The following is a 17,925-nucleotide window of genomic DNA, read 5'->3' on the forward strand; positions in this document are numbered from 1 at the left end:
TTGGTGCAGTAAAGCCTTCAGCTGGAGACTTTATCACATTGTTTTACTCCTGGTACAAATCTGAGGGTGTTGAGCTCCACACAGGAACATGAAAACACCGCTAATCAGATTTATTATGTTGGCATTTTAAACCTAAACTGGAGGTGCAGAGCCAGCAGCAGAAGAAGAAGCAGTAAGGTGTTCCCTCTGCACACCTGGCCCACCCAGGACGTCCGTGACCCCTCCTCTCAAAGAGCCGTGACCGTGAACAGAAATCCGTTTAAATCTGTCAGCGTCTCCTGCAGGTGACGCCGCTCAGGAGAGCCGAGGGTGGCAACACGGTAACTGGAAACTCAACAATTACCCATTCTTCCTGCAGCCAGGTGCTAAGCTAGCGTGTCTAAGTGCGTGTGTGTTGCAGGTGGCTAATTAGAGTGGAATGGGGCTTCAGGTTTCCAGCACAGATGTTCTGCTGTATGCATTGTACCGGCTCTTTGGGGAGAAATACACGGGAGAGGAGCACATGCATGCAGAGGAGCATAAATCATGTTAAGAACCTGCAGAACAAACACGCAAGCTACAGTTTGAACACAAAAATATCATGTTTATGAGAGCTGCAGCAACAGGAGAGGAGAGCTGTTTTAAACCCAGGCTAGTCCGTTTTAATGAAAGCACCAATTAAATGACTTCATGCAGATGGATTCCTATTTTTTCTTGAATTATGAGCTTTTCTTACAGATACTATTTTCTTGCAGTTCTTGGATTTGATTTATAACGAAGATTCAGCATACTCTGTTTTAAGGATGCACCATATTACCAGCGGATTAAACCTTCAGAGGCGAGCTATCAGTACTGGCAGATGTTTGACTTTCTCTCAGTCTGCACTGCAGATAAGTGGTGCTGCTTTTAGTCAGTGGATGTTTATGCTGATGTTGTTGGATCTTAATGCTGTTGTTGTTTGTACATTTATGAGGATGCTTCTGTGTGATGGAGGAGGATGAAGGTGCTAAAACACTCTCAGGTAATCACATCAGGGACTCTGCTCCATCCTCTTCCTGCCCTCACACTGCTAATGGACAACACTCCTCCTCCTCCTCCTCCTCCTCCTCCTCCTCCTCTTCCTCTTCTTCTCCATCACACACAGGAATGTGTACACAAAGCTGAAAATGTGATGAATAATTACAGCCAACTACAGCTGAAGTACTAGGCTGATTAACTGAAGAGCTAATTAATATAATATCTCAATATCTCACAAGGACGCCAGTTAAGTGTGGAGCAGCGATGGCACACAAGGTCCAGATCATCTGCTTTCAAATACAGCTGCATTCAGACACTCCTCCAGGATAGCAGGCCTCCAAAAACTAGATGCATTGTTTAAATTGTTTAACCTCCTGAGACCTGAGCTTTTGTTTGGAATGCATTTTTTTTTCCTCACACTTATTTGGGAAAATTTGGACCTCATAAGTTTGAAAACTCAGCCTTGACTTTGAACAGGAATTAATTTTGATCAAAAAAAGAAGTCCAATATGAAAAAAAATCCCTAAAATTTCAAAGAAACTGCCTAAAATATCAGTGAAATATTATTTTAAAGTGTCACATAAAAAACACAAAAATTTCTTTAAATAATCCTCAAAATGTTTCGATGAGATTTTATCATAAAGCCTAAATTTTAATGAAAAATTACCTCAAAAATTCTATTTACCTTCTCAAAGCAAATTCTTCAAAATATACAAATATATTCCCCAAAATTACATGAAAAATTCTCTGGAAATTCCATTAGATTCTAGAAATTTTAAAATTTCAATTCCCAATAAAATTCCCAAAATTAAGAAAAGAAATGTCCCAAGTTTCCATGAGCATACATGTAAAATTTGAAGCACAGTTTCCCCAAATAAGTCAAATATAATTTGCCAAAAATTTGAAATATTTTTCCTAAATTAATACAAAATAAATAAAATTTCAACTCAAAAACACTTTCAATTAGGCTGAAAAATATATTTAAAAATCTCCCATATTTTTCATAAGAATTCTGGAAATTTCCCAAGATATATTCCCAAAGTTATAAATGAAAATTCCAGAAAATTTGATAGCAGTTTCTCCAGTATTTCAAATGAATAACTCAAACTTCAAAGGACAGTATACACAATTATCTCAAAAATTCTAACAGCAGAAACTGCTCTTACGTTGTCAGAAGGCCAGGATGTATCGTCCTCATATGTGCATGCAGGGTCTTAGGAGGTTAATAGTGCTCTCTTGTCATTTGGTGAAGTGGGACATCTTTTGTAACCTTCTCGCATTTTATTTCAGTTAGTTGTAATCATGTTTTCTGAGTTTTTTGAGAGTCAATAGTGCCGTTTTCTTTTGTCTTTTGTTTGAATCGTTGTAAGCCTTTAATTTGAGCATTTGCAAATCATTTACTGTTAATTTGCATCAGACCCTAACATCAGATGGAGCTCGGCTGTCTTCAACAACACTGTTAAAGGACTATTTCAGTATTTTCGAAGTTGGGCCGTATGCAGTAGTAGTGAGCATTGCTCCTTTAAAAAGGACTCTGGTTGTACCAGCCAGGAAGCTAGGCTTATACAGCGTAACAGATGGGTACAGTTTCTTCTTGGAATTTAGCGAGTTTTGGGCTAAAAGTCAAAGTTGGCTCAAATGTATGCAGTATTGAAAACGTCTACCATTATTATGTTTTTTACCCAGAAAGCCTCTGTGTTTTTGTCACTATTTTGCAGTGCAGGCTTTGGCTACAGGTTATGAGCTCTTGTATTGCAAAACAGTGATAATAACACAGAGGCTTTCTGGGTAAAAAAAGGCTCTAAAATGTTACATAGTACATACCTTTGAGCTAAAACTGTTTTGTGGCCCAATTTAACTAAAAAACTTGATCAATTTTGGGGAGGAACTGTTCCCATCTGTTATAATGTAAAACCTAGCTTCCTACAACCAGCGAGTCGTTCTTCAGCCTTGTCACACAAGGAGATGAAAACGATATATTTCTGTTTCATTTTGAAAAAGTTTTCCGTAAACGACTGAAAATGCTGTAGAACAGGGGTGTCCAAACTATGGCCCGAGGACCAAATGCTGCCCTTGGCCCATATTTAATCCATCCATCCATCCATCTTCCTCCACTTATCCGAGATCGGGTCGCGGCAGCAGCAGCCTAAGCAGGGAGGCCCAGACTTCCCTCTCCCCGGCCACTTCGTCCAGCTCCTCCCCGTGGGGCCTGCCCGGAACACCTCACCAGGGAGGCGTCCAGGAGGCATCCGGACCAGATGCCCGAGCCACCTCATCTGGCTCCTCTCAACGCGGAGGTGCAGCGGCTCTACTCCAAGTCTCTCCCAGATGGCCGAGCTTCTCACCCTATCTCTAGGGGAGAACCCAGACACCCCAAACTCATTCCAGCCGCCTGTATCCGTGATCTCATTCTTTTGGTCACAACCCACAGCTCATGACCATAGGTGAGGGTAGGAACGTAGATCGACCGGTAAATCGAGAGCTTCGCCTTTCGACTCAGCTCTTTCTTCACCACAACAGACCGATGCAGAGACCGCATCACTGCCGACGCCGCACTGATCCGCCTGTCAATCTCCCGTTCCATTCTTCCCTCACTCGTAAACAAGACCCCAAGATACTTGAACTCCTCCACTTGGGGCAGGATCTCATTCCCAACCTGGAGAGGGCATTACGCCCTTTTCCAACTGAGGACCATGGCCTCAGATTTGGAGGTGCTGACTCTCATCCCAGCCGCTTCACACTCGGTTGCGAACCGTTCCAGTGAGAGCTGAAGGTCACGGCCTGATGAAGCCAACAGAACCACATCATCTGCAAAAAGCAGAGACCTAATCCCAAGGCCACCTTGGCCACCTTGACTCCAGCCCTGGCGGAGTCCAACCCGCACCGGAAACAAGTCCGACTTACTTCCGGCAATGCGGACCAAGCTTTGGTACCGAACAGCCCTTAATCGACCCTCAGCAAATTCTAAAACATAAATAAAAAATGGCCTACATTAGAGCATTAAACATGTTTTTACTGTAGTGTATAGTTTATCTGTGTTTTGTTATTGACAGACAAATACAGTTTTATGTTACCTTGGAGACTCGTCCGGCAAGGTAACATAAAACCACACTTGTTACTGTACTTCTTTCATGACTTAACATTAAAACATATCAAATCACTAAGTGTGTCTTTACCTAAATTGGACTGGATTGACTTGCTTTGATATCATAAAGGGGGGTATATGAAAGTGGCCCCATCATCCTTAAAATTTTCTGTATGTGGCCCTCGGTGGAAAACATTTGGACACCCCTGTTGTAGTATAAATGCCAAGCCGTGCGCTGTAATGCTAGAAATGCAAGAGAGAAAAAGATTATGGAAAACTGCCCAAAACTTTCTCCTGGTTGCCCTTTTGGTTGTTCTCCGTGGTGGATCTAAAAACATCTGGTGTATGCTGTTCTCCATGACCATTTACTCTTCTTGGTGGCGGTCAGGAGCATCAGATTTTGCTGTAAAAGCCATAATAAGCTCAGTAGCTTCTGCACAACCCTTAAATTCGCCATTGGCTTGATCCACTCATGTGGCTCATGGACAACACTTACCTATGATGTTGAGGGTGAAGTTGCTGCTGCTGCAGACGTGTCCGGCTGCGTTCTTGGCGCAGCAGTAGTACAGGCCGTTATCGTCTGGACTGGCGCTCTTGATTGTCAGCGTTCTCTCCTTGTTGTTGATCTGATGGCTCTTCTCTGTCAGCTTCACGCTATCTTTAAACCACTGACACGTCGGCCTAAGGAGGAGAGGGGGGTATCAGAGGTATGGGAGGAAGAGGAGAGAAAGACGAGCAGTGATGAAGACAAAAGCAGACGAGGAAAGAAGTTGAGAGAAAGTCTGATAGTTTAAGTTTTCTTCCTGAACTTCACCCTCTGAGTTCTAAACAGGAAGTGGCGGGGGAAACTCACCGCGGGTGTCCATCGATGTGACAGCGGAGCGTGACGGGCGCAGAGCTCTCAATCTCGCCCTCTGACGCCGGCTCCTTCAGAGTCACGCCGCCGCTCTCTAACCCTGCAGAGGAGAGGAAAAAGAGGAGAGCATGAGGCGGGAAGGAGCACCGCAGGACGGGGGGAGACGGACAGGAGGGGAAATCGAGTTAAGTGGTCGGACTGTCGTCTGTCCTCGCGGGGATGAGCGGAGTCCGAACATGGAGTGACACGGCTGTGACTCACAGAGAGCGACCACATCACTGTAAACCGCCGTCCTGCTCTCTCAGAGCTTTTTAGGGACATTTACTGGATGGTTCATTGACTTTCTCTGCTCTGAGGACTCGTCTGCTGTTAGAGCAGCCTATAAAAGTCAAGTCACTTCAGTTAAATAGAGCAAATAAGACGACCAGGAGCAGACCCACAGAGCTTTATAGTCAAATCACCCTTTAGGAAACGGCTGCTTTACTTTTAAGCTTTGTTTTTACTGCTCCACTTTGACAAAATCTAATTCAAGGCCTTGATAGAGCTTTGAAAAGACCCAAGACCTGGTCCTGTTTCTAGAGCAGAGTTCAGCCCAAAGATCTGCAACATGACCGGGTGAAATCAGCAAATATATTCTCTGAAACTCTTTGAAAGAGTAGAAGAGTAAAGAGTATAAAAAGGGGAATTCAGTTTGAAATTCCTCATTCCCGTTCAACATGGTAAAACGTTTTTCGATTTAGTTTTTCGTTTTAAACACTTTTTTGAAAGATTTCTTAAATATTTATGTTTTCTCGTTTTTATGACAGGTGGTCTAATAAATTTGTTAAGCACTGTACATGCAAATTCACATGATGAATCCTCAGAATTCCTCCTTACTAATCAGACTAAAAGGTGCACAGTATCAGGCGCCTGGGACTTCTATAGGGTGCTGTGGTAAGCAGCATTATTAGATTTTTACCTGAAGCACAACCTGGTATGATGACAGCCTTATATTCTCTAGAATCCCCACAAAAATGTGAAGTTATCCAGAGCAGAAGAGCCGTCTCTGTTAGTGATTGACACTTTACATTCATCAGTAACGCAGCGTCAGCGTGCCACGCTGGAATTCCCCTCCTCTCCTCCGCTGCGTGTTGACAGTAAATAGAACGAGGGCTAATGTTCTACATGTGATGATATATTCGCTGTGGTTGCTTGACATGATTTACAACGAGGTTGGTGCGCGTGTATTTGTTTGGGTTGCCCATGAGGGGTTTTCTGAGTGTGTGTGTGTGTGTGTGTGTTAGTGAAAGACATTCCAGAAAGCTCCGTTCTTATAGCCCCGGGATGAATACGGCACTAATGTTCAGATCATCTATGAAATATGTGAGCTATGAGAGACCAACAGAGGAGAGAAAGACCAGGTAAGGATGCATCTCCTCTAGTGTCCAGTAGGGGCTGTCACCTGCAGTGAGTCGATCCCCATAGAGACCTATGTTAGAATGTTCCGGTTCACAGCAGAATCTAAAACTTATGGTCTTTATGAACCATTTCACTCTTTCTGAAAACTGCATGGGGAAGGTTTTTATAAAAATGAGCTGATATTAAGGCTTGAATAAAATTAAAGGGCACGGTTGCATTTTATTTAGGCTTAAATTGGTGTTGTATAAGAGATATGGTTTATGTAGTATATGTTCCTGTCTTAACTCAACTTTGCATGTAAATACAGCGTCTATAAAAAGTTTTCTCTCCCTTGGATGTTTTACTTTTGTACTGATTTTATAAATCAATCATGGTCAATATAATTTAGCTTTTTGGCCAAAAAAATACAAAAATCCCTCTTTAATATAAAAGAGAAAACAGATTTCTACAAAGTAATGCCAATAAATTAAAAATCTGTAATGCAAAATAAGTGACTGCATAAATATTCCCGCCTTCTGGTCAGTATTTAGGTGAGTCACATTTGGCTGCAGTCAGCTCTGAGTCTGTGTGGATAGGTCTCAGTCAGGCTCAAACATCTGGACTCTGCAATTTTACTCCATTCTTCTTTTCTAAACTGCTCAAGCTCTGTCTGGTTGCGTGGGGGTCAGGACCTTTTCCAGTCCAGCCACAAATCATCTATTACCCATTTCTCACTGGCTGAAAAACCCGTTTAAACACGCTAACAATCGGCTCCTGTCGGCAGTGGGAAAGGCTCTAATCAGCATTCAGACCCGCATCGACTGACCCTGCAATGGACACAGGGTGTTTTTTATCGGCTCGCATCTGATCGGCTCCAGTGGGAACGTCACACCCGGGTGAACGTGGGATGACTTTGGTGTAATGTGCCTATGTCATAATATCACACCTGTAACTTGGGGCGCCAAAAAGACGCTGGCAGCTGAGGGATGAGCATTGTTGTTTTTTGGACTCAGCGTGTGAGATTTATATTTGCAAGATGACACAGCAATGGCAAGACAGCAAGATCAGAGAGCTTCTATTGATCCGTGGAGAAGAGGAGATAGTAGTCATAGGTGTCTTGGTGTCCTCTCTCACTAGTCTCCTTCTTGCACGCCCACTCAGTTTGTGAGGACGGTCTGATCTAGGCAGATTTACACGTGACATGTTCCTTCATTTCTCATGATGGATTTAACTGAACTCTGGGGATGTTCAGAGACTTGGAAATGTTTTTTCTTCCATCCCCTGACTTAGACTTTTCAATAACCTTTTCTCTGAGTTGCTTGGAGTGTTCTTTTGTCTTCATGGTGTAATGGTAGCCAAGAATACTGATTAAGCAGACACGGGTGTCTTTATACTACAATCATGATTAACAATAAATACAAAAACTAAGTTCTGTTTTTGTTGCTGTGGTATCTTGAAGTATTGTTTTGTTTGACTTTAATTATTTCAGTTTAAAATTCTGGTACTTTCATAACACCACCAGGCCAGCCCTGTATGCTGGGGGATTATGGGAAAATATCTCAATAGTATCACGTCCTTCAGCCCTTTCACTAGCTCGTATTTCCATCTGAGCCAGCCTCGCTCATTAGCTCCGCGCTCACACAGATGCCCCGACAACTGTGAGTGTGTGTGCATGGCGTGACATTGGTGCATGTGTTCATAACTGTTTGTTAGAGATATGTGAGTGTTTATGTGTTTGGAGAGGAACGCAGCTGAGGATCATGTGGCCTTGAGCATGAATGCATGTTGAAACTGTCTGCAGACAAGGCGTAGAGGAGGATAACTGGATATGTGTCTGAGGCAAGGCCGCTCCAGTGACTTCAGCAGATTTTACATTAATATTCAACAATAAGGCCGTGACAAAGCTCCACTCCACCGCTCCTGTCTACTTCTACACTGGAGGACAAAGAGGGGGAGAAGGATGATGAGGAGGATGGCAATGTTTACATGGACGCAGATAACCAGGTCATCTGTCATCAGACAGAGCCATCATAAAACGCCTCAAGCTGATAGGCTGGATCCTGGTCAGAGAATGACAGAACCAATCAGCATCATTTAAGGAGAAAAAGGCGGGTCTAATTTTCTGAGTTGATAGAGGGGTTAAGAGGGGTTAACATCTTGCAAAAATTGGTAAAAATGGATAAAAGAGTGGCTCAAAGAGAATAAAAGATGCAGAAAAAAGTGGTTTATAATGGGCTACAGAATTGAAAAAGAGAGTTTAAGAGGTAAAAAATATCAAAGATTGGTTAAAAGTGGCAAAAACGGCAAAAATAGCCTGTCAAAGTTGCAAAAAGGGGTTAAAGAGTGGCAAACGTCGATTTAAATTTTGAAAAAAAATGTAATGAAAAGAGGCTAAAAAGTGGCAAAAAGGGATAAAAGTGGGTAAAACATGCAGGAGAAGGGGTTCAGAGGGGTTAAAATCTTGCAAAAAAATGGTCAATGAGGAAAAAAGTGGCAAAAAGCATTAAAGATGGATTAAAAGTGACAAAAACAGCAAAAATAGCCTGGCAAAGTTGCAAAAAGGGGTTAAAGAGCGGCAAACATTGATTTAAATGTTGCAACAATTATTTTCTAAAAATGTAATGAAAATGGGGGGGGGGTGTCAAAAATGGATACAAGAGTGAAGGGGGTAAATCGTGCAGAAAAAGTTTTTAAGAGGGGTTAAAATCTTGCAAAAATTGGTAAAAAAGGAAAAAAGTGGGAATTAAACATGCAGAAAAAGTGGTTTATAATGGGCTAAAAAATTGAAAAAAAAAAGAGTTTAAGAGGTAAAAAATATCAAAGATTGGTTAAAAGTGACAAAAACAGCAAAAATAGCCTGGCAAAGTTGCAAAAAGGGGTTAAAGAGTGGCAAACACTGATTTAAATGTTGCAACAATTATTGAAAAAAAGGTTATGAAAACAGGTGAAAAAGTGTCAGAAATGGATAAAAGAGTGAAGGGGGTAAAACATGCAGAAAAAGTGGTTTAAGAGGGGTTAAATCTTGCAAAAATTGGTTAAAGAGGAAAAAAGGGGCAAAAAGTATCAAAAAGGGTTACAAGTGTCAAAAATGGGGGATAGATAGGGATAGATCTCTCTGGTAATGACTAAAAATGTCCTGAGTTTAGAAAGAAAATACAAAATCTACTACAATTATATTTCAATCAGACCAAAATATTTCTTGAATTTTTGTGGATTTGAAAGTCCGGCCCCCAGGGTCTCTGTGGAGAATAAATCTGGCCCTTGAGCAGATGTACTTGATGACCCCTGCATTAAGGCAAGGCACACTTTTGCACCATGAGTGAAGTTAGCCACTCAGTTAGACGAGTCCTGCCTGTAGGGATCAACTTCAACGTAGCAAGGATGATACTGACATCCGTGGAAGAGCACAGTCCAGGTCAAAGGTCACCTCTCAACTTTGTAAGCTAATTAGCTTCCTTTAGGTGGCATGATTATTCAAAATAAAAATGCAGACATTAAGCATGTAAATTATATATTTTAACATCAGGGACAAATTGCTCAGCCTGCTGCCACCCCGACCCGGCCCAGATGAGCAGAAATGGCTTGACTACAGGCCAACTCTTATTACACAGATGAGAGAAATGATCCAGATCTATAAAGAGAGGCTTGGCGGACATTCACAGAGACATTTTTTCTGTTTACTACAAGAATGAAGAAGATCACGTCTGTTGATAAGGCGGTCATTAATGTGCCAGTACCGGTAGCATCCACACAACCAGTCCAGATCATCCCAGACCTCCTCTGTGTGCAGTCTGAGCTACGAGATATGAAACCATTTTCAGTCCACAGGGAGCATTAATGATCACCACTTCCAGGTATAAATCCCTGCTAATGCTCTGTGTAAACTTTCTACCTTCAAACATGTCATCACTCCGTACAAACACTAGAATGCTCTCTACTTCGACTTTCCCACAGTCTGTTTACACAGTAGTACCTGTAGAATGACTAACTCTGATTACGACACCATCACTCTGCAGGAACGAGAAATATTTCTGACTAATGCAGAGAAGTGTTGGAGGGTTTTCCCTATAATCACTCCAGTCTCTTCATTCAAACATAACCAGAGGTTTGACACTTTGACAGCAGCAGAAACACCCACCTGTTCCTCTGACAGGTTCAGACAGGTTCTCTGATTTGGTTCGTCTGTCGCTCTGAACACGATACCTGTTCATCAAACTTTTATCCTCCTCGTCCTCGGTGACTCACCGTCTCCTCCTCTTGTTGTGTCGGCCTCGGTTTACTGTTAGTTGTCTAACAACACCTCTGTGTGAGCGTCTGAGATGTGTTCTCCTCCTTCTGCTACTCCTCTTCTTCAGCTGGCTCCATGCTAGATGATCGTAGGGTGCACTGGCACTACGCAATCTGTACTCGCACTGGACTAAAGCCGTTTGACCCCCTTTGGCCTTCACTCACACTGCTCAGTGCATCCAGGCCTGAGCATGGATACGTCACACAGCGTCATCATCACAGAGCATCCACTGACAAAGAATTTTTGAGATGTGATGCTGCCATCAAATTCAAAATGAGCTCATATTTTTCCTGAAATGGTAAAATGTCTCAGTTTCAACATCTGATATGTTGTTTATGTTCTACTGTGAATAAAATATGAGATTTATATCACTGACTTCTGTTTTCATTCACATTTTACACAGCGTCCCAACTTTTATGGAATTGGGATTGTAAAAGAGAACAATGGTATAAAAATTGTCATCTTTTATGCAACAAATCAGTATAAGCTCTAATATGATGTTGGATACATTTCTCTCACTATGATAAAAATATTTCCAAATAAAACAGTCACAGTCAATGTGATGATTTGCTTCTTTTTGCGACTTTGCAAATGTAAATACAGTGATATTATCTTCTGGTTTGAAAATGTGTGATTTAAAATTGTCACTTCTGGCTCTGGTTGGAGCTTTTCCACAGCTCTTAGACATGTAATGGATTAAACCATCCATCAAATACAGGGAAAATCAGCAGTTGGTGAAAGCTGAGCATGCATTTGTGACACTCTAAAGTTTCTAACACTCTCCGTCTCTCTGTCAGCTTAAACTCCGTCCCGTGTTTGATTTAATTTCCAGTCTGCTCTGATTTTTGTCACTGCCTCGCACTCACAGCTCAGGTTTCTCCAGCTGTCGCTGCACAAACAGAACGCGTTCTTTCACAGCCTATTAGAGGAAATTCTTCAGTAATCCCTCTCAGAATGCATGACGGAGTGCCGGAGCAGCCGAGCGACTCATTAGAGACGTTTAATTATTATGTCGGGGGCGGGGCAGGAAGCTCCATGGGCGCAGTGATAACAGACGACATGTGAGGACACGGCGGAGGCAGATGTTTGGACGGCTCGGCGCTCGGCGTGCCAACACGGGGCTCTGAGCGGAGTAGGGTTTCTGCAGAGAGAGGTGGATCGGGTTTTCAGGATCTGATTTGATGGACAGCAACATGTGGGTGCAGAGAAACATCTGAAACATGTGCCTGAGGGGTGCACAGCATTAAAACCATATTAGAAACACCAGTAATTAAAAACAGATGTCTGCTTGTTTGGCAGAGTCAGCAATAATTATTTTAGAATCCTGATCAGGAAACAAGTCTTCTTTTTTCTTCAGCTCAGCATTAGTTTATATTAATATACAGTTATCGTTATCATTTTAGAACAGAGATGTCAAACTCAAGGCCCAGGGGCCAAATCCGGCCCGTGGTACAGTTACACCCGGCCCACCAGATCATCATATTTTCATTAGAACTGGCCCACCAGTATGAGGTCTGAAGATTTCCTCCAGTATAAAAATGTAAACTTAACCTTGATGACTGAAAATCTACTCAAGTCAAAAGAATTTGATACAAATTCGGGAATGTGGGAAAAGAAACTTGTGTTTTCATTTTCTATTTTCTGATTTGCATCTCACAGTGATGATGTAAAGTTATGGTTTTCACTTTTTTATATCATATTTTGACCTTTTCAATCATAATTTTGACATTTATTTCATATTTGGACCATTTAGATTCACCATTTTAATTTTTAAGTCACATTTTGACGTTGTAAACTCAGGAATTTGAATATTTTTCTTACATTTGACATTTTCAACTCCTAATTTTAAATTTTAATCCCAAAATTTAACCTTTTAATTTAAAATATTACATTTTTATCTCATTTTTGGACCTTAGTTTTCAGTATTGTTAATTGTATCTCATATTTTGACCTTTTAAACTCATGATTTATAATTGGATCTCATATTTTCCCCTTCTAAACTCTTGAATTTAAATTTAATCTCATATTTACTCTTTTTAAACTCAAGACTTTGAATTTGATCTCATATTTCCGACTTCTAAACTCTTTCAAATTTTTTTTCTCATATCTTGACTGTTTCGACTACTAACTATAACTTTTATTCCCAAATATTGATCTTTTGATTCAAAATTTAATTTTTTTCTCATCTTTGGACCTTTTAAACTCATAATTTTGAATTTTATCTCATATTTTGACTTTTTAAACTCATGATTATGAATTTGAGCTCATATTTTCCCCTTCTAAACTCTTGATTTAGAATTTTTTCTCATATCTTGACCATTTCAACTACTAACTATAACTTTTAATCCCAAATATTGACCTTTTCAATTCAAATTTTTTTCTCTTTTTTTGACCTTTTAAACTCAAGACTTTGAATTTGATCTCACATTTCTGACTTTAAACTCTTGATTCAGAATTTTTTTTCTCATATCTTGACCGTTTCAACTACTAACTATAACATTAATCCAAATGTTGACCTTTTCGATTCAATTTTTTTTTTCTCTCATCTTTTGACCTTTAAAACTCATAATTTTGAATTTTATTCAGTACTTTAACAGTGAAAAACCATGATTTCAGCTTTGAATTTTTTTTAATCTCAAAATCATTTATCATCAGTGTTACATTTTTTCCCCTATAGGTCGTTGCCAGTTAAGATGAAGTTGATAGTCGATGGAAAGTTTTGACCCAGTTAGGCCCTCAGGTTTGACAAGAATGATCAAAAGATAAAATAAGATAACTGATGGATCAACGATCAAATTGATCATTGTCGGAGCAAACAGCAGATTTTTCTCTTACCCTGCAGGTTTTATGATCTGGAGGTCATCTGCTTTAAAGAATGGAGGTTAAGGACTCATGCTAAATGATTAAACTGCCTATCATCATGTGTATTAATGACTTTAAAGGAGGATCTTTATCCCTGCATGCCTCTCTTTCACCTTCCTGCTCCGTCACTGATTCCTAAACACTCACCCTGCATCTTCTCACTGAGAACCAAACAAATCTCCTCCTGGACCAACAAACACCCACATCAGAGACGCCTCTGCTGGACGCTGTGTTGCCGTGGAGACCCTGCGACTGTGGGGGACAACGAGCAGAGGAGGAGGGGGGTTAAACCCTCTATTAGTAAAAACAGAGGGGGGATAATTACTCTGAATAACTCTGCTCCGGCGGGACGGGCCCACCCACCATTGTGAGTGAGATAAATTACCCCTCTCTGTCTGCAGGGGCTGAGGGGGGAGGGGGGACTATTTACTCTGGTACAGTCCATGTACAGTACATATGTAAACCCAACCCCCCCCCAACCTACATTTACGAGTCGGCACGCAAACTAGCATACACATGAGCGAGCCCACATGCTGGATTAGAGCCGGAGGGGGTCTTTACTTTAAAGCTGTGCGGTTTTATCGCCCGTTAAATGTATGTTGGCCAAATATGAGAGCATCTGTCACAACAACGTCTGAGCCACAGAGAGTGATCTACAGACGAATAAAAACATGAAAATGATGATTTAAAGGTCGCCGTGGTGATAGGAACATTCAGAGGTAGCATGGAGGAGCAACTATAGATGGTGTATTACTTCTTCTTCTTCTCTGTTTATCCATAAATAAATGTGTTTCTGCTTTATGAGGGACAAATCCTCCACTGGTTCTTCTCTGAAGTGTTTTCATACATCCATTAATGTCTGACTCAGCTGTGATGCCCATCTGCTCATATAAACTCATATTTATCCCAATATTTGATAAAACAAAGATTCTTCTGTCCTGATAGAAGTAAAAATGCTGAGTGAAGAGACTCCTGATCTTAATTATGCCCCTATGAGAAACTTCTGAGTTATATATCTGAACACATTGCGCTCTGCAGGCACCAACTCAAACAGTAAACATGCTATCTGCTCCACCACACACCCCCTTACTAGCTCCCAAAGCCAAAAATGTAGACCAGGGGTGTCAAACTCAGGATCCACAGTGCAGTTGTACCCAGCCCACAGGATCATATTTCTATTATAAGTGTCCCACCAGTATGAGGTCTGCAGATTTCCTCCAGTATAAACATGTAAACTTAACCTCGATGATTTACAACATCATTAAGTCATAAAAATCTGAAAATCAAAAATAATGAGAGAAAAAGTCAGAAACCTCATGCATAAAGATCATTTTGATACGGAAGGCACGGTTCTTCTTTTTGTACCATGGAAGAAAGTGGTCAGTCAGAAACTCTAGATACTTTGCCAAGGTCATTTTCACACCTTCAGGAACCCTAAAGGGACTGACCAGCTCTCTCCCCATGATTCTGACCCAAACATGACTCCACCCCCTCCTGGCTGACTTCACAGCCTTGTTGGGACATGGTGGCCATCCACCAACCATCCACTACTCCTCCATCTTGACCATCCAGGGTTACACGGCTCTCATCAGTAAGCAAGACTGTTTGAAAATGAAGCTACTTTCACACTGCCTCTCTTTTCCGTGTCTGTTACGCCTTCGTTCTGCAACGCCGTTCTGTATGACAGAGACCAATCTGCAATGGGGGGTCAATCTCGCCCCACCTCTGATCCAGATCGAGAGGTAGTGTCAGAGCCGTAACAGACTTTTCCGCAACGAGTCTGAAAGGACGTCACGGCATTCCGCAATGGCGAGTGTGCCCTGCTGTCTCCATAAACGGGAGATTTAAAAACCAGCATGCTTTAATTGAGCAGCATTTCATCGGAGAAAACAACAGCGGGAAAAAACAAAGAATAATATGGATTAACTGGAGAGACTGTGAGGTTAGAGAGCTGATCACACTCTGTACAGGAGAGGAGAGAGCAGACACATCTCTGCTCACAGCAGCGTCTGAAAAGTTCCATGATGTGTTCCTGTCCAGCGGAGTTCGTTCCGCGTCCGTTCCGCCCCAATATGTTTGGGCCTTTAGCAGTTTTCCTTTAGTTGGGCTCACATGGCAAACTAATGATCACAGGTGTCTGAGATTGATTTCAGTGATCCAAAGAGCCCTGAGACACAATACCATCCATGAGTTTAACTGAAAAACAAAAAAATGAATGTTTATGATATTAAAATCCAATTTTCACAGTAATTTGGAACGAGGTGTTCTAAGCATTTCTAGCGCCAGCAAACAAGGAACCAGGTATTTAATGGTTCAGCCAGCGAAGTGGACCTGTAACCACCTACTCTTGTATTTTCTGTTTTTTTATCTTCAGTAGAGGCTCTTTAGGCCCAACTATAAATCAATGTTTTCTCTGAGTTAAAAGACTGTTTCTCTCTCAAAAGGATTTTGTAAAGGCCTAACAGAGACGTATGTTTTTAAGCATTATTGTAGAAAGTTCTTTATTTGAGATTTAGGATGCTGTAATTTAACACAGCTCGGATCTAATCTCGACTTTCTGTGGGAGTAAAAGATAGAAACACATCACCACTCTAATATAAATAAATGCTCTCAGACATTTCAGAGACTAAAAGAAGAATAAATATGAAGAAATGCCGCCTTCTTTCCAATAAAAACACGCGTCTGTGCATGGGATCCTAATGACCTGGCAGAAACTGCGGTTTATTCTGGGTCATCTCTAAGAACTGGTGCTTCACGTCTAACCCGTTTTCTCTGATCTCATCCGTGGGAGTTTTAAAAACACTCTATATCATTTTAATTACAGCACATGAAAGCGGCTCTCTTCAGATCTGGACGAACTCGAGCTTTCTTTGTAAATTCTAATCATTCAGAGTCGGATCTGCTGCAGACACATAACCCAGGAGCTCTGCCTTCTGAGTCTGCCTTCTGAGTGGAGATCCGGACTTTCGTCTGTTCTTGTAATCAGCCTTTTGGATCAGAAACTCCACCACAAAGAAAGAATGAAAAACCTCCCGGATGGAAGCAGCCCGGAGGAAAACATATTCCAGATGGAGCCATTTTCTGCTGGTTTTTGTTTCCTCCTGAAGAGAAAAAAAAAATCAATTTTTCTGACACACAAAAGCTTTTCACACAAACGGTACCTGAGGGTCGACACAAACATGAAGTTATTTAACCCACAGACATGTTCCCAGGGTTCCTCTGAGACTTCAGAGGGCTGGTATGAAGCTGAAGATCAGAAATCACGTTCTAGTTAGGGCTGTCAGGATAGAAGAGTTTTTAACTTTAAAATGGAAGAAAAAAAAATCAATTAAGGGCAGCACAGAATCATGTGCATGGATCAGTCAGAAGATCTGGAAATATGTGCTGATTTTTAAAGCCAATATATCCAGGGGCGTAGCTAGGGATTTTGGGCCCCAGAAAGAACATCACACAGGCCCCCTTAACTGGCTAGCCAAGTGAGAAATGTTGCATCATTTTTTTTTACAAATATATATGCATGTTATTGTATTTTTTAAGCATAATTTCCCCATTTATGAGCAAAATTTTTTCTGTGGTTAAGTTGAATTTACTTGCAGTTTGTCACAGTGCTGGGTTATACCATTTGGACATCTTTAAGAGAGAGTTGAGGCCCCCCCAGTATTTATTTTACTCTATTTGATATAAATTTCAGTCTATTGACACATTCATTTGGTTGCTTTTGATTCAATGACAGTAATTACTAAGAAAAATATAGATTAAAAACACACTTTTCATGCAGGCTCCTCAGGGGCCCCTCCCTACTGTGGGCCCGGGTAATCAGTAACCTTTTTCCCTCCTGTGCTACGCCCCTAAATATATCGGTCATTTTTTTTTTCCTCTTTCATCCTCATTCCTTTAACGTTAAAGTATTTTAAGGATTAAAGTTTTAGGTCTGAACTATATTTTTATATCAACATCAGCCAAATGAAGTTGGAAATCAAACAGATATGTTTGAAACACATCAAAAATGTTAGTCCTGGACGTTCAATATTATACTGGACATTTTTTTTAATCAAAATGACCAAAAATTGAAGGCAAACCCTGCACACTGTCCAAACTGCATGCATGGAAAACTTTGTAAAGTTATTTTTTTGGTGCACTTAAGACCGTCTGCAGGGATTTCTATGTGATTTTTGATAGATTTATTCATCACTTCACTTCTGTCTTATAAAACAAATGTCGTTCTTTAAAAGCTTTAAAACAAGGATGTCAGACTCAATCACAGCAGGGGCTGAATTCTGAATTCTGGTCTAACCTGAGGGCTTAACTGGGTCAAAATTTCCCATTAACTGTCAACTTCATCTTAACTGGTAATGACCTATAGGGGGAAAAGAAACGTAACATTGGTGATAAATGATTTTGAGATAAAAAAGTCAAAAGTTGAAATCATATTTTTTCACAGTTAAAGACTGAATAAAATTC

At 41.0% G+C, this 17,925-nt stretch overlaps 1 protein-coding gene across 1 annotated transcript in view; it reads right to left on the bottom strand.

Annotated features, from left to right (window-relative positions):
- The window catches only part of ptk7b (protein tyrosine kinase 7b), a 168,809-nt gene that overhangs the window by 39,111 nt on the left and 111,773 nt on the right, over positions 1-17,925 (bottom strand). Inside the window, exons 3-4 of the mRNA XM_041789441.1 lie at positions 4,935-5,037; positions 4,578-4,762 (exon numbers count right to left, since the gene is read on the bottom strand). Coding sequence (XP_041645375.1) covers positions 4,578-4,762; positions 4,935-5,037 — 288 coding nt within the window. The remainder of the gene's footprint in view (positions 1-4,577; positions 4,763-4,934; positions 5,038-17,925) is intronic.

Source organism: Cheilinus undulatus, linkage group 6, assembly GCF_018320785.1.
Source record: "Cheilinus undulatus linkage group 6, ASM1832078v1, whole genome shotgun sequence".
Lineage (NCBI taxonomy): Eukaryota > Metazoa > Chordata > Actinopteri > Labriformes > Labridae > Cheilinus > Cheilinus undulatus.